Below are 21,229 nucleotides of genomic sequence, written 5' to 3'. Positions count from 1 at the left end.
TTAAGACTTTGAAAGGGTGTGAACTGGCTCCTCCCTCTATGCCCCTCCTCCAGACTCCAGTTTTAGAATTGTGCCCAGGCAGACTGGATGCACTCTGAGGAGCTCTACTGAGTTTCTCTGAAAAAGACTTTTGTTAGGTTTTTTATTTTTAGGGAGACTGCTGGAAACAGTCTCCCTGCTTCGTGGGACTAAGGGGAGAGAAGTATGACCTACTTCCAGTGAGTTTAAAGGCTCTTCTTCTGGCTACAGGACACCATTAGCTCCTGAGGGTTTGATCGTTAGGTACGCCTAGATACTCGTTCCCAGAGCCAGCCGTCACCCTCCTTACAGAGCCAGAAGTCAGAAGACAGGTGAGTAGAAGAAGATCAAGAAGACTTAAGTGACGGCATTCTGAGGTACCGCACAGCGATCGCACGCTGCGCTCCATGCTCCCACATGCACAGCAGCACTACAGGGTGCAGGGCGCGGGGAGGGGGGGGGCACCCTGGGCAGCAGAAAAGCCTCAAAATAAACTGGCAAGAGGGCACATAAGTGCCTAGGCACTGTCCTAACCCCCGCCAGTATACATATATATTTTTAAAAAAGCGGGACTGAAGCGCGCCATTAAGGGGGCGGAGCTTCGTCCTCACAGCTCACACAGCTCAGCGCCATTTTCCTCTACACAGGCTGCAGAGACGCTGGTCCTTCCTCACACTTCTGAATAAGTATCAGGGTGCAAAACGGGGGGTGGGCACAGAAATATTGGTGCAATATATATTTAATATAAAAGCGCTGCAGGTCTGGGACATTCTTTAGTGTTTCAGAATCGGTGATTAGGCACTGGGTTGTGGGCTGGCAAACTCCCTCGGTATCTCTCTGACCGACTTTACTGTGGGTCTGTCCCCTATATGCCCGGTGTGTCTGTGGGTGTTTGGTACACGTGTGTCGGCATGTCTGAGGCTGAAGGCTATTCCCAGGAGGAGACTGTATCAGGGACACAAACTGCTGTGGGAGTGACCCTGTCGGCATCGCCGACTCCTGATTGGATAAATATTTTTAATGCTTTGACTGCTAATGTGGCTCTTATTAGAAAGAGATTAGATAAATCTGAATCTCAGAACCAGACATGGAAGAAATCTGTGGAGGATGTGTTATTACAAGTCCAGACCCCCTCCGGGTCACAAAAACGTTCGTTTGCCCAGTTGGCAGACACGGATACCGACACGGACTCTGATTCCAGTGTCGACTATAGTGATGCCAGATTGGATCCAAAATTAGCAAAGAGCATTCAGTACATGATTGTGGCGATAAAAGACATATTACATATCTCCGAGGACCCTGCTGTTCCTGATAAAAGGGTCTGTATGTATAAGGAAAAGAAACCTGTGGTAACGTTTCCTCCCTCTCATGAACTGAACACTCTTTTTGAAAAGGTTTGGGAAAGCCCTGACAAAAAGTTTCAGATTCCCAAAAGGATTCAGGTGGCGTATCAGTTTCCCTTTGGGGATAGGGAAAGGTGGGAGTCACCCCCCATTGTGGACAAGGCCCTATCGCAGTTGTCTAAAAAGGTGGCTCTCCCGTCTCCTGACACGGCAGCTCTTAAGGACCCTGTGGATCGTAAGCAGGAAAATACATTAAAATCCATTTATACAAAATCAAATCCCCATAGAGAGGGGAAAGGACAGAGAAACCAGGTACGATTTGAGGTGCACTCAACCCAACTAAAGTTTTAATGTATTTATTTTCAGAACTGTGTATCCACCCTGTAATACCAAATAAAGGCTTAAATACTCGTTAACCTAAGTTGATATTTGAAATTATTTTTGCGTACGGGACTTAAATATGCCCTTTATTAATAATAGAGCGAAATATTAAAATCCAAAGAGAAGGATAGAAAATATTAAATGTGAAAGAAATAGAACAAAATGTGAATAAAGATTTAAAAACAAGCTAATGTTATTCCCTTCATGTATTCCTTTAGAATTGTTTCAAATGCACAGAAATATGCATATGTTCATACAGCACTGTACCAGTGCTAAATTAAATCTAAACCTATGTTTTCCGTATACTTTGGAGCTTATATCATATACCTCAGGGAGAGATATATTATCTCTTGCCTTTGAGTTACGAGCTGTTACATGAGGTTGTAGCTGATGTTCAAATATTGCAACAATGAATCTCTATAACACACACTGGATGTAATGACTCATTCCTTAGTCTTGTGGTTTAAAGTAGATGAAACAATGTTGCTAAGTACATGACTCATACACTGAATCCAAAACACCACATGGTACAAATACCCTTGCAGTGTTACATATATTGCCTAATCAGAGAGAACTGTTAGGAAATAGTCTAGCAATAACAGCATTTGTTAGGTCATATGCAGCTAAATAAATTGATATCTTATATGCAATGATGGCTCTGGATACTAGACTGCCTTTTTACACTGTATTAAATTAAATCTACTCAATGAGTCACGGCAGTATTTAGTATCTGTGGATCATGTTATTGGTACATATAGATAGAATACATTAGTATTTCCTATATGGTATAAATGCACAATAATTCGTAATTAAGCTGCACTGTATTAGATTATATCAGATCAGTGTCACACAGCAGCACATTATACCTACTGTTCATACTTATTATGTATCGTTTTTTAATGTTCACAATTAGCTGATATATATACAGGGTAGATAACACTGCTTATTATTGCATTATCTATGTATATAGGTATATAATATACAGTATAAATTAGCAGTAGTTACTTCTCGTGCCACATGGTATTAAATTGTGCCTGTACTGGACATATGAATAGTCCTTAAAGAACACTGATCATGTTTAAATATGTGCAGACTTGTATGCATTTTGTACATATATCATATTAGTAGTACCTACATAAAAATAATAAATTTATATTTCCTGTATAGGATAAATGCACAATGATTAATTATTAAGCTATACTGTCTTGAATTGTATTAAATCAGTGTTACTCAGCAGCACTATATACCTACTCCCCGTGCTGCTTATGTATCATTTTTTTAATGCTCAGAATTAGCTGGTAGGTATGCAGGGTAGATAAAACTGCTTATTGTTGCATTATCTGTGTATATAGATATTTAATATACAATATAAATTAGCAGTAATTCTCGTGCCACATAGAATTAAATTGTGCTTGTGCTGGACATATAAATAGCCCTTAGAAATCACTGATCATAATTATATATATGCAGACTTGTTGCACTTCATACAGATATCAAGAGACACTGCCCCTGTATATAGATTGACAAGAGGGGAAAGTTTGTGTGTGTATGTAGCACTGTGTGTTATTAATATGCAATTGTAGATTATTAGAACGTTTGCACTAAGCGATTGCTAAGCACAGAAACCACATAACATACACAAAGTGTCTGAGGACGAAATCACGTAGTTCTCTTAGTATTTAATGTAATTCCCTGGCTGTCTCTCATGTAAATCCCTAAGGGATCATGATCCACTACGCCTATATGTATTGTTAATAAATGTAAGAAGGCTGCATTGAACAGTTCCTCAGTGACTTAAGCATATTGAGCTCCTAACGACATATGTTGATTACCAAATGCATATAATGTATCATTAGCATATTTGAATATTTTTTGTGATTTGGGAACACATAGCAAAAATCCATTTATGCCACCACGGGTATGCTGCTCAGACCAGCCATTGCATCTGCGTGGGTCAGTAGTGCTATCGAAAAGTGGGCAGATAACTTGTCATCTGACATAGATACCCTAGATAGGGATAGCGTCCTTTTGACACTGGGTTATATCAGAGACGCTGCGGCTTACCTAAAGGAAACGGCGAGAGATATTGGCCTTTTGGGGTCAAAGGCCAATGCTATGGCAGTCTCAGCTAGGCGAGCATTGTGGATCCATCAATGGAATGCTGATGCTGACGCCAGGAAAAATATGGAAGCTCTGCCATATAAAGGTGGTATCTTGTTTGGTGACTGTCTAGCTGATTTGGTATCTACGGCTACCGCGGGTAAGTCAGCATTTTTGCCTTACGTTCCTTCACAACAAAAGAAAACACACCACTATCAGATGCAGTCCTTTCGGACCAATAAATACAGGAAAGGCCGAGGTTCTTCCTATCTTTCTACTAGAGGAGGCACGTCTCAAACTCTTCAGTCAGTTCTGGGTTCGTTCGGACCTGGACCCATGGGTTTTAGAAATAGTGTCCCAGGGGTGCAAACTAGAGTTTCATGACGTTCCCCCTCGCCGATAAAAGTTGTCAAAATCAGGTCATTATCAGAGTTCCCCCGTCACAACAGGGAGAAGGCTTTTATTGGAGCCTGTTTGTGGTTCCGAAGCCGGACGGCTCGGTCAGACCAATCCTCAACCTAAAATCCCTCAATTTCTACCTAAGAAAATTCAAATTCAAGATGGAGTCTCTCCGAGCAGTGATCTCCAGTCTGGAGGAAGGGGATTTTATGGTGTCAGTGGACATAAAGGATGCCTACTTACATGTTCCCATTTATCTCCGCATCAGGCTTACCTGAGGTTTGCAATCCAGGATTGTCATTACCAATTTCAGACGTTGCCGTTTGGTCTATCCACGGCTCTGAGAATTTTCAACAAAGTGATGGCGGAAATGATGGTTCTCCTTCGCAAACAATGAGTCACAATTATCCCGTACTTGGACGATCTCCTGATAATGGCGAGGTCCAGGGACCAACTGGTGCAGAACGTTACACTCTCCCTGGCAGTTCTGCAACAACATGGTTGGCTTCTAAACTTGCCAAAATCACAGTTGATTCCGACGACACGGCTGTCATTTTTGGGACTGATTCTGGACACAGAATTACAGAGAGTTTTTCTTTCATTGGAAAAGGCTCTGGAAATTCAGAGCCTGGTCAAACAAATTCTGAAACCAGCAAGAGTGTCAGCCCAGCAATGCACTCGTTTGCTGGGGAAGATGGTGGCGGCCTACGAGGCCATTCAGTTTGGCAGGTTCCATGCCAGAGTGTTCCAGTGGGACCTGTTGGACAAGTGGTCCGGATCCCACCTGCACATGCACCGAAGAATAATTCTGTCTGCCAAGACCAGAATCTCACTCCTGTGGTGGCTGCACAGCTCTCACCTCCTAGAGGGGTGCAGGTTCGGAATACAGGACTAGATCCTAGTGACCATGGATGCAAGCCTCAGAGGCTGGGGGGCAGTCACAATGGGAGAAAATTTCCAAGGAAGATGGTCAAGTCAGGAAACTTGTCTCCACATAAATGTTCTGGAGTTAAGGGCCATTTACAACAGCCTTCTGCAAGCGAAACATTTTCTTCGAGATCTGCCTGTTCTGATCCAGTCGGACAATGTAACAGCAGTAGCGTGCATAAACCGTCAGGGCGGAACAAAAAGCAGAGCAGCAATGGCAGAAGCCACAAGGATTTTCCGCTGGGCGGAAAAGCATACAAGTGCTCTGTCAGCGTTCTTCATTCCAGGAGTGGACAACTGGGAAGCAGACTTCCTCCGCAGACACGATCTCCATCCAACAGAGTGGGGCCTCCACCAAGAAGTCTTCACAGAGGTGACAGGTCGTTGGGGAGTTCCTCAAGTAGACATCATGGCTTCTCGTCTCAACAAGAAGCTTCAGAGATATTGTTCCAGGTCAAGGGACCCTCAAGAAATTGCAGTGGATGCTCTGGTGACACCGTGGGTGTTTCAGTCGGTGTATGTATTCCCTCCACTTCCCCTCATTCCAAAAGTTCTAAAGATCATAAGAAGGACAAAGATCCGGGCGATCCTCATTGTCCCAGACTGGCCAAAGAGGGCATGGTATCCAGATCTTCGGGAATTACTCTTAGGAGATCCCTGGCTTCTTCCTCTGCCGAGGACCTGTTACAACAGGGGCTGTGCGTGTATCAGGACTTACCGCGGCTACGTTTGATGGCATGGCAGTTGAGCGCAAAATCCTAGCCCGTAAGGGTATTCCCATTGAAGTCATTCCCACACTTATTCAGGCCAGAAAAGGGATAACGTCTAAGCATTACCACCGATTTTGGAGAAAATATGTTTCTTGGTGTGAATCCAAGAAGGCTCCTACGGAAGAGTTTCAGCTAGGACGTTTTCTACATTTTCTACAAGCAGGTGTGGATGCGGGCCTCATCGGTTTTCTTTCTGAAACAGTTGGCCTCCCTTCCAGAAGTTCAGACTTTCGTGAAAGGCGTGTTGCACATCCAACCTCCATTTGTGCCTCCAGTGGCACCATGGGACCTTAATGTGGTGTTGCAGTTCCTTCAATCACATTGGTTTGAACCTTTACGGAAGGTGGAGTTGAAATTCCTCACTTGGAAAGTGGTCATCCTGTTGGCCTTGGCACCTGCAAGGCGGGTGTCGGAGTTGGCGGCCTCGTCTCACAAGAGCCCATTTTTGATCTTCCATGAAGATAGAGCTGAATTGAGGACAAGTCAACAATTTCTACCGAAGGTGGTTTCCTCTTTCCACGTGAACCAACCTATTGTGGTGCCTGTGGCTACTGATGCCTTCGCTGAGTCAAAATCTCTGGATGTGGTCAGAGCTTTGAAGATTTATGTCGCCAGAACGGCTCAAATTAGGAAGACAGAGGCTCTGTTTGTCCTGTATGCTCCCAACAAGGTTGGGTCTCCTGCTTCCAAGCAGACTATTGCACGCTGGATCTGTAACACGATTCAGCATGCTCATTCCACGGCTGGATTGCCGTTACCGGAATCTGTGAAGGCCATTCTACTAGAAAGGTGGGCTCATCCTGGGCGGCTGCCCGGAGGGTCTCGGCATTGCAACTTTGCCGAGCAGCTACTTGGTCGGGGTCAAACACATTTGCAAAGTTCTACAAGTTTGACACCTTGGCCGATGAAGACCTTAAGTTTGGTCAATCGGTGCTGCAGAGACATCCGCACTCTCCCGCCCGTCCTAGAGCTTTGGTATAAACCCCATGGTTCTAATGGTGACCCCAGCATCCTCTAGGACAGGGCTGGCCAAACCGGTCCTCGAGATCGACCAACAGTTCATGTTTTCCAGGCCTCCTGGAGATCTGTAGAATTGTCAGTTAGGAATGAATGCAACACATCTTAATTAGTAATGACTACACCTGTGCACCAGCTAGGTGGTCTGGAAAATGTGTACTGTTGGTAGATCTCGAGGACTGGTTTGGCCAGCCCTGCTCTAGGACGTATGAGAAAATAGGATTTTAATACCTACCGGTAAATCCTTTTCTCTTAGTCCGTAGAGGATGCTGGGCGCCCGTCCCAGTGCGTACTGTATCTGCAGTTATTAGTTATGGTTACACACAGGTTGTGTTACGTTTATAGTCAGCCTGTTGCTGACATTGTTCTTGTCGTTGACTTGAATTCTGTTGAATGCCACGTTGTACGGCGTGTTTGAGGTGTGAGCTGATATGTATCTCACCCTAGTTTAACAATAAATCTTTTCCTCAAAATGTCCGTCTCCCTGGGCACAGTTCCTATAACTGGAGTCTGGAGGAGGGGCATAGAGGGAGGAGCCAGTTCACACCCTTTCAAAGTCTTAAAGTGCCCATGTCTCCTGCTGATCCCGTCTATCCCCCATGGTTCTAATGGTGACCCCAGCATCCTCTACTGACTAAGAGAAAAGGATTTACCGGTAGCTATTAAAATCCTATTTTAACTTTTATTATTTTCGGTATGATTGGGCATACATGCACCGTGCGAGTTTGGGGGGGGGGGGGAGCGTCACCGGCCTTGCAAGGTATCAGAGCCGCTTCCCCACTGCGGGACCACTGTCCTGAGAGGTTGTTTGTTCATCGGGGCACTGCGCCTTAGCTGTCGTAATCGCAGCACGCCACACACACCTAACATATGCCTGTGGTGAGTGCAAACCGGGGGCCCCGCTTGGGGGGGGGCCCGGTTCACTGTGCGGCTGAACGCGGATGCGGCAAACGGGACCCTCCTGGGGGGACCCGCTAGAGCCCCCCATGTAAACTGGCTTGGAATAGTTTAAACTAGCACTTGTGTGATGTTTTTAAGCAAAATAGGAGACTTTGCCAGTCACTGTAGCTCCGGCGCCATTGGGGGAGCAGAGCTACCTCAGAGCGGGACCAGAGGCATTTCGGCGCCTTCCTCTGCTTAATGCAGCAGCAAGCACACACAGCTCTTCCTGACTCACGAGACACGCTGGACAACTGGTACAGGGTGTAGTAAAGAGGGAGAGCTGCTATTGTACATAATATGTGTCCTATACAGGACAGAAATCATTAGTGTTTCACTGTGTTATAGTTAGCTGACAGCCTCGCTGGGGCTGTACAGCAGGGGTGTGCTGGTGTATCCTCTCACATACAGTAAGGGCAGGCTCAATCAGTATTACTGTCTGTGTGTATGTAATTGTGATTACTGTAAACATAAGCTATACAGTGTCTGCCACACCAGATTCTCTCCCTTATCATCTGATTCTGTTTCATGTGAACACTGCAGCCAATCTTCACAACTCAGTGAGGGGGCTGGGGGAGAGGCTCCAGAGCCCTCCTGGTTAGGGGCTCTTAAGACTATGATGTCTGATATGTCATCACAACTCACTGCTAATGTTCCGAAAACTCCGCTACTATAACAGGCTGTTGCAGATTTAGCTGCTAGGGCAGATGTTACACAGCCCACCCCTCTCTAGCTCAGGACCACAAAAGTGTGGTTTACCTGCTCTACTCTCCAATTCAGATGAGGAAATACAGGAGGATGGGGATGACTTGGATACCGTTAGTGGGGATTCCACTTTTGCTCAGGGTATTGATCACCCTCATTCTGGCTGTACGGGACATGTTAAAGCTCCCTCTAGAGGACGCTGCGTCACAGCAGTGGTTTTCTTTACACAAAACAAGCCTAATGTCACTTTCCCTGATTCTGGAGAGTTAGAGGACCTATTTAAATTAGCCTGGAAAATCCAGACAAAAAATACCAAGTGTCCTAAAGATTTTTGCACACTTTCCCATTTGCTCCTGAAGGCAGGAAATTCTGGAAAGGACCCCTGGGGGTTGACGTATCAGTCTCTCGACTGTCTAAAAAGGTGGTGCTGCCTGCCTCGGGCTCCTTTACCTTAAAGGACCCTGGGGAGAGAAAAATAGAGACTACACTAAAGTCTATCTACACGGCAGCAGGTGTATCGCAGAGACCGGTCATAGCGGGTTGCTGGATGACCCATGCCATTCGCACGTGGGCTTCTCCGGGGATATGCCTCTGGTCACTATGGTGACTCTCCTGAAGCACATTCAGGACACTGCTCGCGTCCTGTGTGACTCGCTCAAGGAGGTGGGCAATATTAATGCTAGGACTTTTGCAATGGCAGTGTCGGCGCACAGGGCTTTGTGGTTGCGTCAGTGGATAGAGGACGCAGAATCCAAGCGCAGTGTGGATCCCCCCCCTCCCCCCCTTTTCTGTGGAATGGCTCTTTGGGGTTGAGTTGGATACATGGATTTGCAAAGTCACTGCTGGGAGATCCACGTTTCTCCCCTCTGGGGCCCAGCCAGCTAGGAGTTTCTACCCGGGGCCGTCTGTTCAGTCCTTTCGGTCTAACAGATTTTGATCTAGGGCCAGAGGTGCCTCCAATGCGAATAGAGGCACCAGAGGTAAGTCAAAAAGACCTGCAACCACCGGTTCTCAGGAACAGAGCACCAGTTCTGCTTCCACTAAGTCCTCAGCATGACGGTGCCCACCCACCCCGAGGAGATCTCAAGGTGGGAGCTCAACTGTGTCACTTCAGCTGCATCTGGGAAAGCTTCTGCCAGGATACCTGGGTAATGGACCTCATTTCTCAGGGCTACAAGCTGGAGTTCGACGGTGCTCCTCCTCAACAATTTTTCAAATCAAGCTTACCAGCTTTGGAGGATACGCAAGTTACATTGCAACAGGCCATCCGAAAGTTGGTCCAGTCCCACGTCATTGTTCCATTAACAATACCATAACGAGGCAAGGGTTATTAATCCAACCTGTTTGTGGTACCGAAGCAGGACGGCTCGGTAAGGCCTATTTTGAATCCATCCTTTAACCCTTACCTAAAGGTTTTCAGGTTTAAAATGGAATCCCTGAGGGCAGTGATTGCGGGCCTGGAAGATCAGGAATTCCTGGTTTCCTTGGATATCAAGTACGCTTACCTTCATAGTCCAATTTGGCCACCTCATCAGGCTTATCTGAGGTTTGCCATTCTGGATGATCACTACCAGTTCCAGAACCTACCGTTTGGCCTGTCCACGGCTCCGAGGGTATTCACAGAGGTGATGGCGGAGATGATGTTCTAACTCCGGGTCCAGAGGGTCAATGTTGTCCCTTACCTGGACGATCTTCTGATAAAAGCAAGATCCAGGGAGCTTTTATTGCTTCATATTGACCACACTAGCCAACTTCTGTCATGCCATGGGTGGATTCTCAATCTACAGAAGTCCCACCTGGAGCCAACTCAGCGGCTCCTGTTCCTGTGGATGTTACTGGATACGGTGGCCCATAAGGTGTTCCTCCCAGAGGACAAAGCGAGAACACTTCAGGAGATGGTCCGCATGGTGCTTCGACCTGCTCGAGTGTCCATCCATCTTGCATCAGATTGTTGGGGAAGATGGTCGCCTCATACGAGGCAATCCAATATGGGAGGTTCCATGCCAGAACATTTCAATTGGATCTCCTGAGCAAGTGGCCTGGATCACATCTACAGATGCACTGGATGATTCGGCTGTCGCCTCAGGCCAGGATTTCCCGCCTGTGGTGGCTGCAGTCCTCCAATCTACTGGAAGACTGAAGTTTCGGGATTCAGTATTGGACCCTCCTTACGACGGATGCGAGTCTGAGAGGATGGGGAGCTGTCACCCAAAGGGCGCAGTTCCAGGGCAGGTTGTCAGCACTCAAAGCCCTCCTTCCGATCAACATTCTGGAACTTTGGGGCGATCTACAATGCTCTGCATCAGGCCTCTCCTCTGCTCACGGATCACGCGATCCAAGTTCAGTCGGACCACACCACAGCGGTGGCGTACATCAATCGGCAAGGAGGTACAAAAAGCAGAGCCTGCATGCGAGAGGTGTCAAAGATACTCCTCTGGGCGGAAAGAAATCCAAGAGTAATGTCGGTAATCTTCATTCCGGGTGTGGACAACTGGGAAGCGGACTTCCTGAGTCGTCACGATCTCCACCCGGGAGAGTGGGGACTCCACCATCAGGTGTTCCAGCAGATCGTCCACCGGTGGGGCTGTCCACAGATAGATGTGATGTCTTCTCGACTCAACAAGAAGCTTCACTGGTATTGCTCACGAACCAGGGACCCTCAGATGAGCGCAGTGGATGCACTGACGTTGCCTTGGCCTTACCGGCTGGTCTACTGGTTTCCTCCAATTCAGTTGCTCCCAAGGGTACTCAAGCAAATCAGAAATCAAGGAGTCCAGGCAATTCTGATTGGCCTCGGAGGGTGTGGTACGCATATCTTCTGGACATGTCCATCGAATGCCCCTTGGCCTCTGCCACTAAGAAGCGTTCTTCAACAGGGACCATTTATCTATCCAGACTTACGGCGACTTCGTTTGACGGCATGGAGGTTGAGCGGAACATCCTAGCTCACAAGGGCCTTTCCAAAAAGGTTATTGCTACCATGGTTCAGGCCAAGAAACCTGTGACGTCAAAACACTATCATCATATCTGGAGAAGATATGTCTCTTGGTGCAAGGAACGCACGTATCTGCCTTCTGAGTTCCACTTGGGACGTTTCTTACGTTTCCTGCAGGCTGGTGTGGATAAGGGCTTACGTCTGGGTTCCATTAAGGTCCAGACTTCAGCTCTCTCAATTTTCTTTCAGAATAAATTGGCGGTGTTGCCAGAAGGTAAGACCTTCTTGCAAGGGGTACTCCACATAAAACCTCCTTTTATGCCGCCTACGGCACCCTGGGATTTGAATGTGTTGTTGGAATTTCTACAGTCCTCCTGGTTTGAACCTCTGACGACAGTAGAAGACAAGTACCTCACGTGAAAGACGGTGATGTTACTGTCCCTGGCTTCTGCTAGACGTGTCTCAGAATTGGGGGCCTTATCGTGTAAAAGTACATACTTGGTCTTTTATGAGGACAGAGCCGAGCTCCGGACTAGACGGCAGTTCCTGCCAAAGGTAGTCTCTGCGTTCCACTTGAATAAACCTATTGTGGTTCCGTCAAGTTCTTGCACTTCTATTCCTCCGGAGACATTGGATGCGGTGCGAGCCTGAAGGTCTATGTCAGGCAAATGGCTCGGATCAGAATGACGGATTCCTTGTTCGTGCTCTATGATGCGCAGAAAAAGGATTGTCATTGGCTTAGGCTGACTATCCAACAAACCTATGTGTCGGCAGCCTTACCTGTTCCTAAGTCTCTGAAGGCCCAATCTACAAGATCGGTGGGCTCTTCCTGGGCGGCTGCCTGTGGAGTCTCGGCCTTGCAACTATGCCGAGCTGCTACCTGGTTGGGGAAGAACACCTTTGTGAAGTTCTACAAGTTTGATACCCTGGCCAAAGAGGATTCCCAGTTTGGGCAGGCGGTGCTGCAGCAGTCTCCACACGTTCCCGCCCGTTCTGGAAGCTTTGGGACGTCCCCATCGTACTAAGTCTCCCCAATATCCCTTATGGATGCTAGAGAAAATAGGATTTTAATTACCTACCTGTAAATCCTTTTCTCGTAGTCCATAAGAGATATTGGCCCTCATTCCGAGTTGATCGCTAGCTGCTTTCGTTCGCAGCACAGCGATCAGGCAAAAAATCAGCAATTCTGCGCATGCGTATTCCCTACCACATGTATACGCACACACATTCACACTACGGTTAATTTTGTTGGGAGCCAATTAACCTATCAGTATATTTTTGGAATGTGGGAGTACCCGGAGGAAACCCACGCAAGCACGGGGAGAATATACAAACTCCTTTGGGCACTGTTTTACCTGTAACTGCCTGTGGGACGGGGGCATAGAGGGGAGGAGCCAGCACACCCAGTGAAGAAATTCAAAGTGCATCGGCTCCTTTGGACCCCGTCTATACCCCATCGTACTAAGTCTCCCCAATATCCCTTATGGACTACGAGAAAAGGATTTACCGGTAGGTAATACAAATCTTATTTTCTGAGAGAGCTTGCTCCATGCCTTCAGAATTCTATAGGTCACTTCCAGAAACCATTAAATAGGCTATATTGTAATTCTGTGATAACACTACACTGCAACCCAGTACTTGTGTAGCAAATGGCAATGTAGATGTTGCTTATTAGTTGGTATCAGTGTTATGCAAGATCTTTCCTTTTTTCTAACACCGATAGGGAACTAAGACTATCTAGTGTGTTATTGTATTTTATTAAACACACTCAGTGACCGATATAATGTATTGCTCATACATGCAAAACAATATGCACACACAATTTTTTTTTCTTATTTTTTTTATAACTTTTATCAAGTAGATCACAGAATCGTACAATGACACAACATAGAAAGTACATAGAAACAACTTTGAAGATTTACAAAAAACATCTCAAATTGAGTGTCTCATCCCTACGGATATTGAGTATTTAACCTGAATATCCACATAGATTCTATCTGTGTGGCAAATAGGACATTAATTTGTATCCAGCGAAATATGAATTGTATGTAATGTCTACATGTATATTGTAATGGAGTCTGTGACACAAAATGGTTTCCAACCGGTCCTTTAAATGAACCCATAGTCACATAGATATGGGAGTAGAGGACACTGATGTATAGTGGGAGAGTCAGAGGTTAGTTTATGGCTCTTACCTTATCTAAGAAGCTATAAATGACATTACCACAAGCCAGGCCAGGCCAAGAAACCTGACCTCTTGAAACTTAAAAGGAAGACAGTTGTTGAAAGTGAAACCAAATAAAGTCTGGTTGTTACTGCTCAGGTACCCAGCATTGAGAGAGTTAATGAAAGGGTGGGGGGCCTGCAGCTATGAGGGGGCTATATCTGTCCCTCACACACACACTGTCTTGTTCATTCTCTGAGGGAAGCAGCCAGGAGCTGGGAATGCACCATATATATCTTCCATTGTGAGATCCCTCCACACAGAAAGCTAACTGAGGTTGAGTAAGTTAGGCTTCTGAAATTATTCTCTTTTTGTTTATTGAGACTGCTAGTAACCTGTATATATTTTCTAAACTCCTTATATTCTTTGTAATCTTTTTACCATTGTAAACCCGAAGATATTTCTTGATTATAATAAACATATAATTAGATCTGACTGCTGTGTTCTTGAACCCAAGTCAAGCCAAGTGAAGTACGTTACCTATGGTTTTCATGAGATATTGAGATTGGTGATCACAGGTGAAGCTAAAGACGCCTGCAACGTCCGGAATACGTTGAAAAGTCTTTGCTGGTGGCAGCGGAGATTCGCACGGCGCTGGCGCAACTCTCGGATTGGTGTATCCGGAGAGTGAGGCGGCCGGGGTCCGTGACAATCTGCAATAACTTTTTAGACCTGTCGCCACCTCTAAGACATTTGGGAACGTGGTCATTCAATTATTTTATAACGAAGTGTGGCCATATTACGTTTGGCTAGCATAAAATGCCGCGCCACTGGTTGCTCACTATGCCCTGATTTAATAGCTTCTCTAATAGCATATCTATGCTGGGCCATCCTAATTTTGAACTCAGTCTGTTTTACCGACATACACGAGCCCACACGGGCAAGTGAGTAAGTACACAACAAACTTAGAAACACATGACAGTGGATATAGTATGTAATATTTTTTACCTGTATGCGGGTGTTGAAATGTGTTCCCTAGGGTCATGTAACTCCATGTAGTGCAACCACTACATCGTTGACACCCATTTTTCCGCGTTAAAAAATGAGGCTTCACTGTAATCAGTTTTTACTACAATGTCTCTAATGCTTCTATTTCTGGCATAACTGAAGAGTTTTGATTGATAAACTTCCCCCAGTTCCTTGTCTTCGGCTACTATGGGCCATAATTTTGACATATTCTTGGCTATATTGGGACTATTCAAATTGAACTGAGTAGCCCATGGGAATCTGCCTTTCAGCTTCTTCACAGCTGAGGGTTCCAACAATTTGTCGCGTGTTTAAATGATTTCGTTCTGATCTCTTTTAATGCCCTTAACGGGTATCCCCTCTGAATAAATTTCTCCCCCATCTCATCGGTGGATATAAAAGAGGCCATATATATATTTTATTTATTTTTAAATTCATGATGGTTCTTTTTAGCATATCACAATACTATCTTTGAAACCACTGAGTCATTGAGTGCTGTGTTTGAAGTACATTCATTTCAGGTGGTTAATGTTGCTGCGTGCTGAAGTTGTGTAATGTTACTTTATTAGTTGGATGATTGTTTTCTGCCCTAAATCATGACTTGGCTTCCTTCTATTTTTGCAGGTCAGTCTGTTGGAGGAGCTCTTATCAGTGCAAAGTCCGCCATGTCCTCCTGGCTTTCTACCTTCTCTCAACCATCAACCCAGGAACAACAGGAAGATAAACAATGAATAAAACATGAACTGTTCTCTCCCTCTCTGACTTCCTCTTCATTGTGAACTTTGTTGTTCTCTATATTTACATCAGATTTTTATCCTTTGGTGTAATTATCTTACTAGACTGGGCTGGTTGTACCATGGAAAAAAGCAACAATATAAGTCACAAATAATGATTATTGCAGTTGTCTATAGCAAGTTTACATTGTACATGGTATTTTTACTTTATGGTTAAATCTATTTAATTTTACATTTCGCATTCACTGTTGCTGAAGATTAATTAATCAGTTGGTATTTCCATAAAATTGTGCTTAAATTCTATCCCAGCTAAAATGTGTTAAATTTAAGATTGAGGCTGCTGTATTTCAAGTTAAAGAGCGATATGCAGAATATTGTTGACTGCACTATTATATCATTTATAATCTAGATTAGACATATATCTTCAAAGCTATACGTAAATTTTGTTCTCTTCATGACGGTGTCAAATTTAAAGAGTGCTCCTCCTATTATATTCATTTCACAAAAATTAGAATGTTTGAGTATAAACATTTGGTAGACCCAATTTTAAAATTATTTAAAAAAAAAAAAAATGTCTAACTGTTGCGTACTGTATAATACCCCTTTTACACGTAGTCAAATTCCCGGGTGGAGACGTTCCACCTGGTAATTTGCCGATAAAAGCGGGTCCTATTTCTGTGTGAAAGGGTAAACCCGTGTTGAAATTCCCTGGACTTAGACCGAGGAATTTACCAGGGTTTGAGACCTGGAAATTTCAACCATGGTTGACCCTTCCACACAGACGAAATACCCGTTTTGATCTGCAAATTACCGGGTAGAAATTCTTGACCCAGTAATTTGCTTGTCTGTGTGAAAGTGGGTCAGGCAGGGACTGGCAAAATTACCCGGCACTGAAATGCTGGGTAACAGCTGGGTAATTCAAACATTTCTGTCTGAAGAGGGTATTAAATCGATATTACATAAATACTGTAACTTTGTGCTCAGAAGATTCTATCCTCTTGTTTGGGATTGGTTTCTATAGTTTCCTATTTACCTCTTGGCCAGTTTCCCATCCTGTGCACAACCTCCCATCTCCAAAATTCTGAACCATTCCGTTTTAGAATATCATGTACTGTAATGTAACATGCATTTGTACATTTCCATTTAAGTCGTGTCATATAAAAGAATAATGGAGATGAGTAGGTGAAAGTTTGGCTGTTTATTAGAAGTATTTTGTGCCTAAATCAGTGGAGCATAATATCCGTTTTCCTTAAACATGTTCTACCTATATATGGTAATACAGATTTTACCCTTTTTGTTTTCAGAAGTAAAAACTAAAACTCCAGTTTTCAGGAACTGCTGCTATAAACTATTAAATATACAGTTCTTCTTATGGAAACTAATTTAATTGTGTACCGTTTATGAGCTGCTGTTTTTATTGTTGGAAATCATTAGCAATTTAATTTTTTATTTTCATTTGGGTAGTTTGCTATTTAGATATGATTTTCACTGATTTGTATGACCTTCAGCTGTTTAGGATATAAGTCATGTGAAACTAGTATACTGTGACTTTACATTTGGTTTTAAAATTAATGTGTTATCTCCATGCAAAATAACACTTCTGATTAGAATATGGGTCTTCAACCTCTGGCCCTCCAGCTGTTGTAAAACTACACATCCCAGTATGCCTTGCCTCACTTTTAACATGCCTTAATAGCAAAACTGTAGCAAGCTATGCTGGGATATGTAGTTTCACAGCAGCTGGAGGGCCACAGTTGAAGACCCATGGATTAGAATATGAAGATCAAATCAGGATTTATTGTATTGTAAGCTTGCGGCACAATGAATCCTTGTCACAGAGCATGCCACTTGCGCTGCCTGCCTCTAGCTTCTATATAATATATATATATATATATATATATATATATATATATAATATATCTCTCTCATGTGGTACCCTCCAGGTGACTGGATGTCAATAGATAGTAGCAGAGTATTGGCGGCACTCATCAGACTCAAGAACAATCCTTAATTTAGTGTCATTTTATGAGACCAACAGGCCGACATGTTTCGGGGATATACCCCGTCCTCAGGGCCAAACAGGCACCCCTATGCCAAAAGTTTCTGATTGAGAAATTCAGGTAAAATTACAAACAGAGTACATTGGCCAAATGTATTAAGGCCTTAAAAAGTGATAAAGTAGAGTGATAAAGTACCAACAAATCAGCTCCTGTATCTTTTTTTTTTAACACATTCTATAATATGGCTGCTGATTGGCTGATACTTTATCACTCTCCACTTTATCACTTTTTAAGGCTTAATACATTTTGTCTGTTGTGCTTACCGGTCACCCTTAAGTTCATTCAGGATTGTGCGTGTGTTGATCCACACATTTTATGATTGGCGTCCACCAGCACTGTTTTTTCTTGTCACATGGACAATAAATTTAATTTTGTCCTGGACCAACAACCCGTGGCACCACTGGGAACCACTGTATTAGTGGGTGTAGGTAATGTGGCATAGTATAGGTACTTAGACATTATCATGCCTTTTGGCTGAACCATTTTGGAGGGAGCCTGATAGGTGGGAAATGCAGATGCAAACTTTTTTTTTATTTTAAGAAAATCTCTAGCTTTGTCTGTAGCGAGTTTCTTATTATAATTTATGGTGACAGTTTAATTTTATTTCTGACCGTTATTAGATTCTAGAATTGAGATGCACAAATTTTTGTTGTTAAATAATATATTTAATGTTTTAGTATGTATATGGTATTGATTAGACTGAAATGTGTACATAGTGAAGGATGAAAAGACTTTCAGAACTGAAATGTAATTGTGCTTAGTGTGGTTACAAAACCTATATATGTATGAGCCTCTGTAACTCCACTCCCTTGTTTTCTGATGTCTGTTGTATGATACTTCAGATTGCTGTATATAGAGATTAATGTAAGCCTCACTTTTCACCAAGTATGTTGTCGACTCAATTTTTATTTACAACAATAATTAATTTAAACTATAGAAATCTGGAAATTACAAAAATACATTCATCACATATTGCAGAATGTTCATATATTTTAACCCTTTCGCTGCTGATTCTTTTCTAACCCATGTGCTGAACCTATTTTGACACACTTTGGGTTGGTCACATCCCAACATAAATATCAGTAACTATCCACACCCATTATATCTTGTGGGTTTTTTTTTTTGTTTCAGAAGATCAAATTTTTTAGAAAATAGCATTCTTTTACAAAATCTCCCTCAAACGCCAAGGACAATTCAACCAAAGCGCTCGATAATGTTTTTTTATTATTGAAATTGCAACAGACCTTAAAAAAAAAAAAAAAAACTCTCTCTCTCCCTCTCTCTCCCTCTCTCTCTCTCTCTCTCTCTCTCTCTCTCTATATATATATATATATATATAGATATATAGATATATAGATATATATATATCAGAATTCTGATGATGAAGTGCTTACGGTGATGTACTGAGTTTCATGCTTACATAAAAATTATCTCATTGAAAAAACCCTGGAGTGCCTTGCCTGTTCTGAATGTGGATTATTCTGAACTTCAGTTGATGTGTGAATTTTGCAATGGCACACAGGTCATTGTTCTTTTGACCACTTGAGTGCCGGATCTATTTCTGGACTAGATATATAGATATATATATAAAAAGCCAAGAATATGGGTACGAGCGACCAATGGTGTCTATAGTAAAGGAACGTAAAAAAGATTTTATATAAAAAAAGGCATATTTATTTTTGCACGATAAAAAAAAAAAGGGGGGGTAATACACTTTGGTTTATAAAAATTCATAAAACACAAGAATTAATATAAAATGGAGAAAAAATAAAAAGGTACAAGGTGCACATCAATTAGTAGTAAATGTATATAAAGTGCTTATCTTAGGTACAGGAGGTAGGTCTGAGAAAGATCATGGAGTGCCCAACGCGTTTCGTCCTTCAGGACTTCATCAAGGGTAGTGTGGTACTGAGACAGGGCTCCAATTTATACCACTATCAATTAGACTATGTATGACATCACTTCCTCCCACAGTGATGTTAGGGGAAAACCACATTCTTTGTGTGTTTCAAATTTAGACAACTTGAATATAGATAATACAAATGTCTTAAGAACAAAGCTAATTATTAACATCAGATTAAAAAACGAGCAATTTAGTGAGTGTAATCGGCTGATTGTTCACAATAATACTGGCATCCCGGACTTCCGCCCCACTTCCTGTGGTGTGACGGATTCTTCTGCGCATGCGTCAGCTCTCGTGTACAAGTTCGGGTGACGGAAGTCTCTTCAAAGGCCCTTCAGCGCTTGCGCCTAATCCCGCGAAGTATCCTGTCCCGGAAACTGCCGTATGTTTCGCCGGATGTTACGTTCGTATTGACACGTTACGTATGGGAACACGGAAGCGCGATGCGTCGTGGAACGCAATCTGGGATCTGAACTCTCGGCACGTCACTTCCTGTGGGAATTCAATTCAGCGAGTGATCTCCGGGAACTTGTCTTGGAACGCACGTGGAACGCAAATAATGTTTCCCAATGGCAGATTATTACTTCTTTAAAAATATAGTCTGTGACTTCTTCATTTGGACCGCATATGAGTATGGAGCTTTTCCAGAAAACATATGAAGGAGATAAAAAATATATATATATTATCAGAGTTTTATGACGGACTTAGTTCGAACCAATTATGTATTCATTTCAATAAAAGAGATTACCATTGTTATATAATTTAAAAAATTGATAATAAATATTAAATATATATATATCAAATATTTGAATATAAATTATTTTATTAAAGTGCCTGTGCTAGTTCTCTTATATTACTTAGATATTTTATTTTGTGCGAGAGTGTGAGTGCAGCATTGATTTGTCGTACAAATAGTGCATAGGATAATATCCATACATAATAAAGGAAGGTGAAGACCATAGGTGTTTAGGGGTTATGTGAGTGATTATTATGTTGACAGCTGTTTCACTGGTTTAGGAACTCTTATGTGCATGCATTGTTTCTACAGCACCTAGTCTTCTCTGGAGGTCACCCTCCTTGATACTGGCCAGGCCCATAAAAATGCTTAGCTTCCACGATCGGACGAGAGTGGGCGTTCCATTTTGGTATGGCTGTAGTCTACTTAGCACCAGTTCACCAGAGGTTTTTTACAACTGAATTATGGTCTAGAAATAAGAAGTGAGCGCCATTCCCAAACACCACAGTGTTTATTATAGGGTGTTTTATAATAAACACTGTGGTGTTTGGGAATGGCGCTCACTTCTTATTTCTAGACCATAATTCAGTTGTAAAAAACCTCTGGTGAACTGGTGCTAAGTAGACTACAGCCATACCAAAATGGAACGCCCACTCTCGTCCGATCGTGGAAGCTAAGCATTTTTATGGGCCTGGCCAGTATCAAGGAGGGTGACCTCCGGAGAAGACTAGGTGCTGTAGAAACAATGCATGCACATAAGAGTTCCTAAACCAGTGAAACAGCTGTCAACATAATAATCACTCACATAACCCCTAAACACCTATGGTCTTCACCTTCCTTTATTATGTATGGATATTATCCTATGCACTATTTGTACGACAAATCAATGCTGCACTCACACTCTCGCACAAAATAAAATATCTAAGTAATATAAGAGAACTAGCACAGGCACTTTAATAAAATAATTTATATTCAAATATTTGATATATATATATTTAATATTTATTATCAATTTTTTAAATTATATAACAATGGTAATCTCTTTTATTGAAATGAATACATAATTGGTTCG

At 43.0% G+C, this 21,229-nt stretch overlaps 1 protein-coding gene and 2 pseudogenes across 1 annotated transcript in view; 2 read left to right on the top strand and 1 right to left on the bottom strand.

Annotated features, from left to right (window-relative positions):
* The window catches only part of AVL9 (AVL9 cell migration associated), a 245,175-nt gene extending 226,772 nt beyond the window's left edge, over positions 1-18,403 (top strand). The window contains exon 16 of the mRNA XM_063922557.1: positions 15,349-18,403. Coding sequence (XP_063778627.1) covers positions 15,349-15,455 — 107 coding nt within the window. The 3' untranslated portion in view covers positions 15,456-18,403. The remainder of the gene's footprint in view (positions 1-15,348) is intronic.
* A 2,057-nt stretch (positions 18,404-20,460) lies between these two features.
* On the bottom strand, positions 20,461-20,580 carry LOC134930507 (5S ribosomal RNA; annotated as a pseudogene).
* Positions 20,581-20,780: 200 nt separating this feature from the next.
* Positions 20,781-20,900, top strand: LOC134930555 (5S ribosomal RNA; annotated as a pseudogene).
* Positions 20,901-21,229: the final 329 nt, after the last annotated feature.

This window comes from Pseudophryne corroboree, chromosome 5, assembly GCF_028390025.1.
Source record: "Pseudophryne corroboree isolate aPseCor3 chromosome 5, aPseCor3.hap2, whole genome shotgun sequence".
In the NCBI taxonomy this organism is placed as follows: Eukaryota; Metazoa; Chordata; class Amphibia; order Anura; family Myobatrachidae; genus Pseudophryne; species Pseudophryne corroboree.
Note: the sequence above shows the minus strand (reverse complement) of the source record. Positions and strands in the feature narration are given on the sequence as shown.